This window comes from Triticum urartu, chromosome 3A (assembly GCF_056163025.1).
Source record: "Triticum urartu cultivar PI428250 chromosome 3A, HENAU_Tu73, whole genome shotgun sequence".
In the NCBI taxonomy this organism is placed as follows: domain Eukaryota; kingdom Viridiplantae; phylum Streptophyta; class Magnoliopsida; order Poales; family Poaceae; genus Triticum; species Triticum urartu.
This window is the reverse complement of record NC_141875.1, coordinates 1,655,149-1,669,699: the sequence shown is the minus strand read 5'-3', so window position 1 is coordinate 1,669,699 and position 14,551 is coordinate 1,655,149. Positions and strand designations below refer to the sequence as shown.

The following is a 14,551-nucleotide window of genomic DNA, read 5'->3' as shown; positions in this document are numbered from 1 at the left end:
CTCTGGCATCGCCATTCCCTTGGGGGCGTCGAGGACCGCGCCGCGGATGTCCACCATGAGGTTGTTGAGGGAGAGGAACAACTTGCCGCTCCTTGTTGCCATCCGGAGCATCACCGGATCAGGGAAGACCACCGAGAACGCCCCGCCCTCCATAGGTGAGATCTGCCAGTCCCATTCGCCCTCGAAGAGGTGTGGCAGCTCCGCTTGCAGAATCGCTTGGGTGAGCGCTCCGGAAGGCATGGAGAGCACAGCCGCGTTGGCCCCCAGCTGGATCCGGTAGATGAACTTGATATGGAGTAGCTTCTGTGCAACACGTTCCCGCACAAAGTGATAGTCAACTTCAATGTGTTTTGTCCGAGCATGAACCGCGGAGTCCTACCTACCGCACGAGTCAACACACGCATCGCATGTTCGTCCACACTTGCAAATTATACAGATATACAGATATGGATCGGAGAAGAGGCCTCGTTTCCCTTCCTTCCTTCCTTCCTTCCCTCCTTCCACTTGCATTTTGCTCCTCCTTCTTCCTTCCTTCCTTCCTTCCTTGGATTCCTTCCACTTCCGTATTGTTGAGCGCTCGTATTTCCCCGCTGCAAGTCCTCCCCTCCAGCTGCAGGTTAGTGCTCTCCGTTGACTCTACTACTTATCCTCGCCGATCTGTTGTGTGTGTATGGCAGTCGTGCTGTAATTGCTTTGTGCAAAGCTCGATTGTAGATCTGCGTTGTGCAAAGCTCGATTGGATTACCGTCGGAGAACCAAGAAAGAGCCGACAAGTTAGATTGCTCATAAAATCTGTGCTCACGTTTATTATATCTGTATGTGTAAACATGCTCCTGCGTCTTCTGCGTTTACATCCAGGTGAACCAATAGCATGGCTGATGGGCCAAGCCGTGTGCCACTCCATTCACTGGAGATTATGACAGATAATTTCTCTCAAGGCCGGGTGCTTGGCAGCGGTTCTTACGGAAAAGTTTACCTGGTGTGATTAACCATTGACAATTTCAGAAATGGTAAAATAAATTCATCATTCGTTTGCATTGTTTATTTCATCTATTGTGGTGGGATTTAGGCGCATGCATCATCAAGGGCACCATTTTCTCATATTCGTTTTCTAGCAATCTTGTTGAGCAACAACATGCATATAACTTTCCAGAAATCTTTGCATATTCCAGGAAGAATACCTGAGTATAATATTTTCTTCTTTATAGATGCCACATATATCCCTATAAACAGAAAACTGAACCATATATATTTTTCCAATAGGGGGCGCGGGAAGATGGGCAAAAAATTGCTGTAAAGATTCTTCATGACATGCCAGGGCATGACGATGTGCAATTTGATAAGGAATTTTACAATCTTGTAAATTTGCAACACCAGAACATCGTGGAGTTAGTTGGTTATTGCCATGAAACCCGCCGAGAATACTTGCCGTACAACAAACCTAAGGTTCTTGCTAATGTGACTAAGAGAGCGCTTTGCTTTGAGTATATGGAAAATGGAAGCCTTAGCGACTGTCTTTCTGGTAAATGTATAATGATGCTTCACTTGTATACGTAGAATGTCAACCTTTCATTTTCTGTATATATGTTTCAAGAATTCTAATATTTTTTTACTTATTTTAGACGAATTTAAGGGACGTGGTTGGCGCAATCGCTACGCTATAATTAAGGGTATTTGCAATGGTTTGAAGTACCTTCACGAGGAACTGAAGACTCCCATTTTTCATTTGGATCTAAAACCGGCAAACATATTGCTGGATAAGAAGATGATCCCGAAAATTGCTGATTTCGGATTATCCAGATTCTTCATGGAAGATAAATCCTATAGCACTGATAGTCCTATAGGAACACGGTAAGCTTATTCTACATGTGAAATGTTTAATTTCTCTCAGTACAGAATTCCTATTTTCGTCAGTCAGTAACAGTACGCGTTGTGTCGTGCTTGCAGTGGGTACTTACCACCGGAGTTTATAGATCATGGCATAATCTCAAATAAACTGGATATATTCAGCCTGGGAGTTGTAGTTATAAAGATAATTGCAGGTTCCAAAGGCCACTGCAGAAGTGCTGAAATGACCTCTGAGCAATTCACTGAGATTGTAAGGATCGTATTTATTGATATCGGATGTACATTGTCATTCTGCTATTCTGTTTTCTTTTACCGACCATTCTTTGTGCTATCATTATCCAGGTACATGGGAATTGGATGACTAGGCTACAATCAGAGGCATCAGGTGATTTGTTGGAGTCGTATTCTGAACAAGTAAATAGATGCATCGTCATTGCTTTGAGCTGTGTGGAGGATGATCGACAGAAAAGGCCAACCATAGGGGACATCGTTAATATGCTAACTGATACAGAGACACCAGAAAACTATCATGGGGCATTAATTGACCAGGTATGATTGTAGTCGTTTTTCTTGTTTTCCCATCCTACAAAAACAAGTGCCAAGCTTGAACATATATATATTGCTGATGCTTCCGACCTGAAAATAGTATTCCAATGGATATTAATATTCTTAAGTTTGACGGGTTGGATGGTGCACCCTGATACTGTAGATGAGCACTTTCATGGTAAAGGACACTGGCTTGAAAGATGTTCATCCCCTAAGCGCTGTCTGTGCAACAACGGGTGAGACGAAGACATCTGAGGTTTGTTGTTGATCTTGATGGATTTGAACGTGATCAAGTAGACGCCAGGATATTCTCTGATTTTTTTTCCCCGTATATTTCACCTTCTGTTTTGGGCCTGGGACGGCACATGTTTTGATCAACCATGCTTACTTCAGGTCATACTTCGTGATGGTGACCGTATATTAAGGTCAATGGATGTGCACCCTACAGAGCCTTGGTGAGTTCAAACTTCTAGCCGTATTGTTTGTTACCTAAAAAGGCTTCCGCCCCGCTTTATATATAAATCAAAGATCACCAACGTCCCGATACAGACGCACGCCACCACAACAACGCACACACCCAAGGCATGATACACAGGCGCTGAGCGCAGCAACACCACCCCTAACTACGAAGAGATGAAGCCGCATACGACGATCCGAGGACTCCAAGGCGGCGCCTTCAGCAAGGACACGACACCGGAGCGCTGTCACCGCCCGATCCAAGGATCAGAGTTTCCCCTAGAGCCCACGATGGGCGATGAGAGCCGCGACAACGCCTTCAAGAAGGGAACGAGTTTCGCCGCGGCCGGTCTGTCCGCAGAAAGAACAGGTTTTCACCTCGGCCACCCCTCACCGCCACCGAACGCCGCACCCCGGCTACCAAGCCGCCCGCACGGCCATGACCACCCGGCAGCACCAAGCCGTAGCCTCTGCCCAAAAGCACCACGCTACCACCACCAGGGCCGCCGCCCCGGCATCCAAGACCTAGGCACCACCTGAACCGAGACCCGCCGCTACCCCAACCGAAGAGACGAGCGGAAAGGCCCCGCCTTTCACACCCCTGGACGACCCCAGCGCTGAGGCCCAATAGGCTGGCCAAAACTGGCCTCCATCGCCCATCCTGCAGCCCCGAGTGTGAGACGAGCTTTGTCCTACTGCCGGGCGCGAGACGAGCTCCATCCTGCTGCCGGGCACGAGACAAGCTCCATCCTACTGTTGGGCACGAGACGAGCGAAGGACCGCAGCTGGGAGAGGGCCAGCCCTTGGACCGAAGTAACGCCCGGACGACGAGGAGATGGAGCGACGGTCGAAGCGGTCCGGACGAAAACGAACCGACGCCGGAGATAGCCGGCCGTCGCCGCGGGCGGATCCGCCAAACCACCGTGTAGCTGCCGTGCCCCCGGGAGGCCATCACCATGTGTCGGACCTCCATGCGCCGCCGCCCACGGCCGGAGCAACGGCTACAACAGACTGCGGCCCCACCCGCGCCGTCCACCCGGATCCCCCCCCCCAGATCCAAGTCGAACGCGCCGCCACCCGCCCTGCAGTCGCGCAACAGCCACCCCAGCCACCCATGAAGGCTGGAGGGAGACCTCCAGGAGCGGGAGGAGAAGCCACCGGCGGCCACCGAGCCATCCGCCGCCACCACCGCCTGAATCAGGCCTGGACCGGACCAGATCGGGCCGTCGCGGCCGCGACGGGCACCGCCACCACGCAGCCCACCGCGTTGGGCCACACGTCCGCGACGCCGCGCCGACACGCCCTGCGCCCATGCATCGCCACCATTCGAAGCTTCACGGCCCGCGCCGGCCGTCTCCGAAGGGGGGGCGAGAAACCCCACCGCCGCCGACCGGGCTTTGCCCGACGGCGCGAGCCTGCGGCGGTGAGGGGAGGGAGGACGGCCCGGCGGCGGCACTAGGGAGAGCCCCCCCCCCCCCCCCCCCGCCCCCCCCGCGCGCGCGTTCGCTCGCGGGAGCGACGCGGGAGGGGAGGGGAGGGTCCACAAAACTCGGTATTGTTTGTTTGGTGTGGGTACAAAGTGACGTGCACTTTCATCACTTCGGAAACCAGGCCTTAGCCCTGCATTATAGATAAAGCAACCAACCAAAGATCCATTTAAGAAGTACAAAGGTAAAGGAAGTCTGTCGTAGAACAAGGTACATAGAAACAGGTAAATAGAGAGTCTGTTGTAGTAGGCTATCCTTCTGTTGTCTCAGAACTTGTAGTCTTGGTTCAGCTACTTTGGTTGATCCTGAGCGTTGGAAACAGTTTAGTGTGTATGGTTTGCCTCATTTTAATAAAATGGGGCGTGGGGAAACCCCTTTTCATTAGAAAAAATAAAATACACAACCAAACAAGCCCCCAAAAACAGGAAACAGGTAAATAGAGGCGAGGCGACCGGCACTAGCTCGTCGGAACCAGACGACTCGCCACCACTTGAAACCGGAGAACCATCAAGTCAAGGGTGTCTCACTCCCGGAGTCTCACAGGAAGCCGTCACTGCTGCATAAAAGCAATAAACGCAAATGAGATCAGTCGCATGTTGCAGCGGTTCATGAACAACCACAAGCTTATTTCGGCATGTCCAAAGGGCCCAAGCCATGGGTGCAAAGGAGAACAAGAGGAGGCCTCTCCTCCAACCGGTGAGAGACTCAATAATTGCCACAAGGTCATGCAAACCTGCCGGGCACCAATGGCACCCCAAGGCCTCGCGAAGGCAACCCCAATGGAATTTAGCCTCCATGCACAAGAAGAAAATATAAGAAAAATCCTCGCCCACCCCGCGCAGAGGGAAAAGGCCATCTTCAGGGCCATTCCTCTTCAGCACTTTAGAGAACCCGACGGGAAGCAGCCATGGGTGAGCTGCCACAGGAAGATCCGAATCTTGAGCGGGACGCGCATGGCCCAAAGCTCAGCAACCAAACTGGGGCCATGCCTAGCCACTAGGGAGTGTTAAATAAACCTAGAGTTGAACACTCCCGATGGCGAGCACTCCCAGGACACTGAGTTTCGCGAGCCTGGGGAAAGCCAACCCCCACCCATCATGACCAGAGCCTACCACTCAGTTGTCTCCTTAGCACTGAATGGCCAGTGAAACGAGAAATTCTAGTGGCATTATGACAGACCACGGCAACTTTAGCGGCAGACTCGTTACAAATGGCAAAGAGGGATTAGAAAGAATCCTACAGCGTGGCATGCGGCTAGACTAGGGACCCCTCCGGAATGAGGTGATTACTAGTTTGCATCGACCGCTAGAACATGGAACCATCCTTTCGAGAGCATGCGAGAAGAGGGTGGTCATAAAAGTATTACTTTGATCAGATCAAGCCAAAGCCGCCCCCCCCCCCCTCACCTGAAGAATCCACCAGATCAATTTCAGGAATAGAGCACATTGATGTCCCGGGACGCAATAATCCCTACACCACCTTGATCTATGGGATGGCAAACCTGCGCCCATTTAACCATGTGGTACTTATGCTTCTCATCTGGTCCTTGCCAGAGGAAGCGATAAACCTCCTTGTCCATCTATGTGTGGATCCCATGGAGGAGAAGGTACAAGCCCATAGGAACATGGGTAGGGTAGAGTATTAATTTGGATCTTTTTAGCAACTTTGGACATGAACTTGCCCCGGGAGGGCTCCACACGGGACCAAAACCACTCCACTAGTAGGCCTCAGTCCTAGATTAGGATCCGCTAGTCAGTAATTGGAAAACCCAGGTAGGTAATGGGGAAGGCGTGGGGCGACAATTCGGGTTATTTGCAATGCGTTGCTACTCGTCTGGTGAGTAACCCAAAAGCACGACCTCGCTCTTGGGAAATTTAGTCTTCAAACCAGACATCACCTCAAAACAAAGTAAGAGACCGGCTCCACCATGGTCGGATCCCTCCACCATGAACATCGTGTCATCCACATACTAGAGGTGGGTGAGACCGCCTATAGCGATCAAGTGGAACACAACCCCATGGATGTGGCCAGCCTCTCTGGGCTTATCCAGAATATATGCAACGACATCGGCGATGACGTTAAATAGGAGCGAAGAGAGAAGGTCCCATTGGCACACACTATGGGTGGACTTGAAGTAAGGTCCTGGCACACCATTGGTATTGATGGGCATGCTACACAAGTTGCATCACCCAGGTCATCCCATGGTCATCAAAGCCCCTCCGCTCTAGGACCCGATGAAGGAACGAGCACTCCAAGTGGTCATATGCTTTCTAGAAGTCAAGTTTAAGGAAGACCCCCCTCTAGCGCTTCAACTTAACTTCACGGAGAACCTCAAAGCACGAGCACCCCATCTAGCTAGGAGTGGATGAACCTATCAGCAATTGGAACCAGGTGCATTGCGCACTCCTTCCAAATATGCACTGAAGGACGATGATCATAGTAATAGGACTAAATTGCCTAATGTCGTTGGCCCCAAGAACATTGGGGATAAGGGGACGACCCTGAAATTAATTCATGGCATGTTAAGGGTCCCGATAAAAAAGTCCCAAAACATCCGAACCACCACTTCCTTGGTGGTGCTCGAGAACTTGGTGAAAAATATCAGTGGGAGGCCATCAAGACCCAGGGTTGAGCTTGTTTGCATGTCCCCCGAGGCCGCCTCAATTTCTTACTAATGGAAAAGAAGGGTGAGGGTCTCATTCTCCGGCAATCAAGACCCTCGACTCCATGGGCAAGAAATTAGGGCAAGGGCACCCCCCCCCTACTCCGAGCGGCCTCAAACAATGCCTTATATAAGGCATATGTGTGCTCCTGGATGGCGCGAGGCTCTTGAATGAAGGACCCATGCTACTACAAGGTTGTCAGCATTAACCGGCCAAAAACCATCATTAGTGGCCAGTTGGCGACCCGTCAGTGATGACTACCTTAGCACTGACCGATCAGCTGACATGTGATTACTAGTCATCACTGGTTGGCCAACTGGTTAGTGGTGACTATTGATGGGGCGACATGGGATAGACCAGTAGTGATCGACCATTCACTTTGGTCGGCATATGATGACTTGTGGTGCCTTTGGTAGCAGGGGTTGCAATGCTAGCACACTGTTCTAGCAGTGCTGCCCAGACTACACCGCCTCATACAAAGATACATTACATCATCAACATTGCATTTCATAGCATCACATACAAAACAGTATCAACATTGCATATCATCCCATACACAAATACATTGCATACCATAGCCTCACATACAAACAGTATCATCATTGCATATCCTCAATATTTCATTTCAACATTTTTAACTTACGTGCATGTATACATTGTTGCCGTCGTAAAGTATATCAAATCTATCCATCTTACCTCTTCATGTCTGGACCATTGATCCTTGTCAGATATCTGCTTGACCAACTCACTACAAATATTTTTGCCAAATACGGAGGTTCCTTGATATCCTAGCCCCAAATGTGATGGTTTTCTGTAATTTACTTTGAAATGAGAGAAGAGAGGTTGGGAGAGGGGAGGCAGCGGAAGGATCAGGAGAGGTCAGAGAAGCGTCTCATCACCACGCAAGATGCACAAACCTTAGAGCCAGGTTGGCCGGTCCCTTTTGGATCCAAAGCCATCGGATGGCAGCCTCAGGGGTCCATGAGTGTGCAAAACAACATAGATCCATTCCCGCAATGCCGCTCACTTTAACTGGGACATGCCGAACTGAATCAAGGGAGCAACTTATCCACGTGTGCCACCTGCAGGGGGCACTTTCCCCTAGCATAGGACGTGTCATCAATTGGACGCTTCTCCCATAGGAATTTTTTCTGTGTTTTCTATTTTTTTATCTTCCAGGTTTTTCTCGTTTTTTGATTTATTTATTTTCATATTTGTTTTGTTTCTGTTTTTTTGGTGGAGCATAGGTGCTTCACATAGCAGAACATATGTGCTCCAGGTGGGAGCACAAGTGTGGATCATGCAGGAGCATAGTTTTTGCTTCACATTCAACGCAAGGGTTAGTATTAGGTGGAAGCATGAGTTAGTAATAGGTGGGAGCACGGGTTAGTTCATATTGGGTGGGAGCACAGTTGTGCTGCACGTTCGAAGCATAGGTTAGAACTAGGTGGGAGCACGAGTTAGTACTAGGTGACAGTACGGATTAGTTCATATTGGGAGCATAGATTGGTGTGGTTAGCAACGCACATGTTAATACTAGTTGGGAGCTTGTTCTGATGCACAAGTTAGGAGCATAGGTTAATACTAGTTGGGAGCATAAATTTCGCTCGAAAATAAGTTCGTTAAGACCTATGAATATGAGATTAAACCTGAAAATATCTACACGATGAATACAATGGTGAAAACGGTTTTTAATTTGTACCGGCGGTTCATGAGATATTTGTTTTTTTAACGGAAAAACTAACGCCCACACGTGTGGGTGTTTGCACATCGCTCACACGTCTCCATCACCACTCATTTTGCTACATATGAACAGATGACATCAGCAGAAATCTTTTTGGTTTTCGGCTTAAAAATGTTTTATCTCTTAATTATAAAAGCGAATTAAAAATCCATTTTCACCATTAAATCCGTCTCGACGAGATCTTCAAAACTAGACCCCATGTTGATATGTTTCGACGAAAAAAAAATTTGCCCAAAAGTTGCCATGATGTTTACACTGTAGTTGCAATAGTGTTTAAACTAAAGTTGCCATGTGGTAATTTTAGTTTGTAGATCATGGCAATTTTAGTTTTTTTATGATGGCAATTCCAGTATTTTGACCATGAAAATATTTTTTTGTATGAACCATGGCAATTTTAAGTGCATGTATCATGGCAATTTTAATTTATGGTGCATGGCAAGTCTAGTTTCTTAATTCCTCATTTTATAATATGTCAAAATTTACTTTTAAATGTAGAAGAAAATAGCTGAAATATATCATGGCAACTTCAGTATAAACATCATGGCAATTCATGTGCAATAGACACAGCAACTTTTAACTAAAAAAATTCGTCGAAATATATTGATATAAGATCTAGTTTCGAAGATCTCGTCGTGAGGGATTAAATGGTGAAAACGGATCTTCAATCGGATTTTTCATTTAAGAGATAAAAAATTTTAAAAACAGAAAATCCAAAAAGATTTTCACGTGCATGCATGTGGTGACATGACGTAGTCTATGTGCTATAGGGCGTGTGGGCGGGTTTGGCTCCCACCACACGTGTGGGCGTTAGCGTTGTCCTTTTTTAAACGGGTCTAGAAAGAAACACACAACCAAGCTCACATTCCTCATGCAGGGGTGTAAAAAAAATAGACCAATACTCTCTAGTGGTGACAACTGGTCCACCTGCGCTGCATCATTTTTCACCACCAAAGGAGTCTGGGATAATCTTTGCAAGGGGTACCTCTTAATTGGTGATTTCGCTGAATGGAGTACCCCAGACATCTTGGCTGGGGCAGTGGGCAAGGAGAGAGCTGGGCCAACCTAGGCCTTGGTACCGGTCCATCTCAAGGGGAGTGGGGACGGTTTCGCGGTGGAACCCTTGCCCCATCCGCAAGAGGGTCGGCGGTGACGGCCCTGCGCACACCAGGGAAGCGCCAAACGACGGTCGCACTCGAGAGCAACACAGCAGATGGACCGCGTGCCTCACGTTGCCATACTTCAACTGGCTGCGACACCATGCTCTACCTTCGCAGCGAACAACCCCGGCGGGGAACGCCCATGCACCCAAGACAAAGACAACTCGATGGTGGGGAGACAAGCCCCGGGCTGCTAACTTTGAGCCAGCGCACCTGGCCACTGCAACAATGCGCGACCTTGGGCGTCACCGCCGCAGTGGCGATGAAGTCACCAAGGTTGCTAATGCAGCCCTCCTCCTCCTCCACAAAGTTTTCCCAATGGGCCACGAGGCCTCCAAGGCGCCGACACCAAGGTCGGGCTACCGGCGAGGGCGATTTCAACTGTTGTGCATAGAGAGCGCCGCATATCATGTAAATTTTCGGGAAAACGATGGAATCACAAGTTTGGCCTAACAATATACAGCTAAATGCATCATCCCATTACCTGTACGCTCGACCTTGATCTTGGTCACGACTCACGTGAACATTTTTTGATAAAGGCGCTTTTGTTAACTCAAAATATAGCATCGAGCAGATACAAAGCACAAAGATCGACACACGCCTCTGCATAGCTGAGATGAACACAACCATCAAACGAATAGTCTAACGAAGAATATAAAACAACAAAGTGGCAAAAAGCCATATGAGACCGAAAATATGCCTATGTCAACGAAGAAGGTGGTCCGATTCAGAGATTATGCTGTCACCCATGTTGGGTAAAAACCTCCTCGGGTACCATCTCCAACCGCATACACACCGCCCTGAACAGTGATTGGTACTCAGTTCAGTGCAGAGTAGACCACGTATGAAGTCAGTACGTACAATGGTAAATAACCTCCATAGGAGAATTGATTTTGCCATTAAAAACACAATCATTTTTACATAGCCAAATCTACCATAGTCGCTCCCACCCATATTACTGTGCTAAACATATTTGGTATTCCATCAATCCAGTGGCCATATATATTGGCAAAACATGTTGATGGATACAAATTTGACGCTATTTGAATGCCTAATCATGTAAAACGCGCAAACTTGCATTGAAAGAAGAGTTGTTCGATTGTCTCGTTACGAGTACAAAAACTACACTTCTTGTTTTCTTTCTAATTGCGTCAAGCGAGGTTGTCTTTAGTTAGCACAACTCCTCACCGAAGATACCACATGAAAATCTGAACTTTTAGTGGCATATTCGATTTTCAGATTTGTTTATTATTGTCCATTGGAATCTCTGTTTGAGGGAGTGCACGGAACATAGAGAACTGCAATGGACTCAGATGTAGTAAGATTCCAGCGAAACACATCCCGCCCTTGTGTCAAGTTAATCGAATCCAAACCGGATATAAAATGTTGTCATGACACAACGCGGAGGCTAATCAAATCCTTCCTAAATGATATATCTGGTGGGGAAGAGCTCATCATGTGTGGAAGAGTATCATTCTTATCGTGTACAATCAGTTGTGTGTGAGCATATATGTAGTTTGATAAAAACAACGTGTTGGTCTGGAGCTAACACTAGCTCATTAGATTTTAGGTTGACGGCTTAAAATAGTATTCCCTCCATCCCGCAATATAAGAGTGTTTTAGTGTTAAAAACACTCTTATATTATGGGATGGAGGAAGTATAATTTAGTATATAATTAATAGATATGTAGATAGATTCAAAACCATACAATCGATTATAGTGCAGCTCAAAAAATATGTATATATACATTTTGCATGTAAACTATGTAATCCGGCCCAAACGGATACAATTTTCTTTTGCTTCAAGATTGATGGATTTTTCCCATAAAAAATATATTTGTAAATAAAAAATAGTATTAAGCTATCTCGTGCATGTGCACAGGTTGATGACTAGTTTTAATAATTATTTTCTATGCCTGCTATGTTTTTTCGTGTCACACGTAGGATTTTGGCAGGCTATATGAGTCGACTTGTCATTTGGAACTACAAGACCCAGGTACGTATGTACGTAGGATGCAGCCGTATTCTTGTTGGGATGCAATGATGGGCTGGGCCCTCACATTGTATATTACACACTGATTTCCAATTGTATCCATATCTTTTGTGCCATGCAGACAAAAATGATGGAGCGTGAATTCTACCCTGGGTTTGCTCATGCCATAAGAACCTTTGTCTTCACTTTTGTGGTTGTTTCCACTGTTAGGTTTATCGTGAAGTCAACGGAGCAATTGTTCGTGGTGGGTGATGACACCGGGTACATCCACGTGTATGAATTTATGACAATGAAGAGAGTCAAGGAATTCAAAGCTCACGGCGATGATGTCACATCATTCGCCGTTCACCCGACCCAACCATTTGTGCTGTCGGCATCTAAGGACAAACTGATCAAGCTGTGGGACTATGAGAAGGGCTGGGTGTGCATTCGGACATTCACGGGCCACTCAAGCTGGGTGAACCAAGTCAAGTTTAATCCGCATGATGCCAACACTTTTGCCAGCGTCTCCTTTGACCGCACAATGAAGGTTAATTAATATTCCTTCTTTTAATACTCGTATAAACTTGTGCTACAAATAAATATTGTTTGTCCATCTGGTATGATTTATTTATTTCTCGTCCACAGATCTGGACAATCTTTTCTCCCATCCATGTCACCAGCCTCGACTGCGAAGATATGCAGTGGTCTGTTGATTACTATCCCACGGGTGGCGATCAGCAGCACTACATGGTTACAGGATCATACAATGGGACGGCACAGGTATGGCTTCTAGAAAGATCATCTTCTTAATTCAGCAAACAAACAAATGATATCAGATGTTGTACTGCGTGGTTGCATGCATGCATGACTCACATCTCAAATTAACGTCTCACATGCCGCAGATCTGGGATTTGCGGACACAGACGTGTATCTGTGAAATCAATGGGCCACGTACATTCGGATTAACGTATCTCAAATCAACACCCTGTCAAGTTGGTGTGGTCGATTGCCACCCAGATCGTCCGGCAGTGTTGGTTACTGCATCAGAGACCTACGGTGTTTCTCTCCACGACTCCACAACCTACAGGTATAACGCTCCGGCAGCCGCTACTATACACTGTGGCCTCGTACTACTCCCCAGGGCCATAGTTCTTTTCTAATTTTCAGGGTCCCACTAAAGGAACACATGTGATGGTCATTATAATAAAAAAAATGTCCATGTTGGATCTTCTTTGAACAACAATCACATAGTAACACGAGAATGTTTTTGGGTCAGAATCCATCCGGGATAAAGCAGACGACCCAAAAATAACGCTCCAACTACAAGCTTGCTAACTTCAAAATTAAAATAAAAATTTACAGGCTTGCTTTCCAGTTCAAGTCCTTGTATTACAAACCAGAGGGCCAAGAGCATGGCTACACCATTTTCCTCCTCTAAGAATTTTGGAAATTAACAGTAGGATTCATAATTTTGCAGGTGTGAGAGAACGGTTCATTTCGATCTTCGCGATGTTTTATGTCTTGCATACATCAAGGCCACAAAAAGGTAACAGAAGAATTTCATACAACTCTTGTATTTTACCCCCGCACATCATCTTTTCATCAGTAGATAACGTGCTAACAAACTGAAGCCATCTCGTCCGCACGAAGAATCCTAGCATTCCTAGCCAAATCTGCCAACATCCAAGCTCAACCAGCCCTTTGAGCAAAGAAAAGCATAGTCAACGACTGCTTGTTGCTTGCACACATTTAAGAATGACGGAATGGGGTACGGAAGCACTGCTCTTTCATTGGTATTAGAATCTTGGGAAATGAGATCAAGTAACTAAGGTGCATGCTTCCAAAAATTGTTAACGGTTTGTAAATTAGGCCTCCTCCAATGCAAATGTGTTTAGGTAAGGTGCTAAGTGCATGAAATGGCATAATAGCAACTAAAGTCCCCAATGCATAGGTGCTCAGATTCTTATTATAATTAGTTGTAGGTTTAAATTGTGTTTTCACTTATAGGTCTCCCTAAAATAAAACTTCATTGAACCTACATGCATGTCTGTTGTTTAGATACTGTGATTTCAGTTAAACCTGTTTATGAAAAGTTGATCTCGCATCGATTTAACGTAAACTCTGTTTGGATACCATAACCAATCCCTGGATTACCAAACATGGTATCGCCTACACCTGTAATTTGTGTTTTGAGAAATGATTAATTGTCATTTTATGAAAACTCACTCGGTGAGCCAACTGCATCGTCGTTTCCCCAAAGCCAATCTGGGATATGCGAGGCTCTTGCTATGGTGGTGGTGGTGCCACCACCGCGGCATGTAGTGTCAGCCTTGAAAGACTTTGCCAGCTGTGTTGGCGCTTGTTTGTCGTCATCGCCACCGCCGTTCCACCATCAAAGCAGTCTGCCACTGCCAGCCCTTGCCCATGGTCGCTGCCACATGCCCAAGAGGATGACGAAACAGGAGGAAGATGTTAACATAGCCGGCGGCTTCTGCCCTTTGGCGATCACATCGGCACTGACGCTCATGGAAGAGGAGGACGGGTACATTTACATATGCAGCAAAGCCTCACCGGTGAAGAATCTTGATGAAGATGCAATCATCATCAACAGCCCTATCTCAAGCAGAAGTGATTCCAATTCAAACTCCGCATGTGATTGCAGCAGCGGCGGTTCT

The 14,551-nt window shown here is 46.9% G+C and overlaps 1 protein-coding gene across 1 annotated transcript; it reads left to right on the top strand.

Annotated features, from left to right (window-relative positions):
- The first annotated feature begins 1,296 nt into the window (after positions 1-1,296).
- Positions 1,297-13,426, top strand: LOC147977521 (uncharacterized). Its single transcript, XM_087545788.1, has 10 exons — positions 1,297-1,522; positions 1,623-1,851; positions 1,948-2,098; positions 2,191-2,397; positions 2,788-2,849; positions 11,846-11,897; positions 12,016-12,423; positions 12,522-12,656; positions 12,779-12,963; positions 13,354-13,426. Exons 1-10 carry the CDS (start codon positions 1,312-1,314, stop codon positions 13,424-13,426), a joined length of 1,713 nt encoding a protein of 570 aa, XP_087401914.1. The 5' UTR covers positions 1,297-1,311.
- The last annotated feature ends 1,125 nt before the right edge of the window (positions 13,427-14,551 follow it).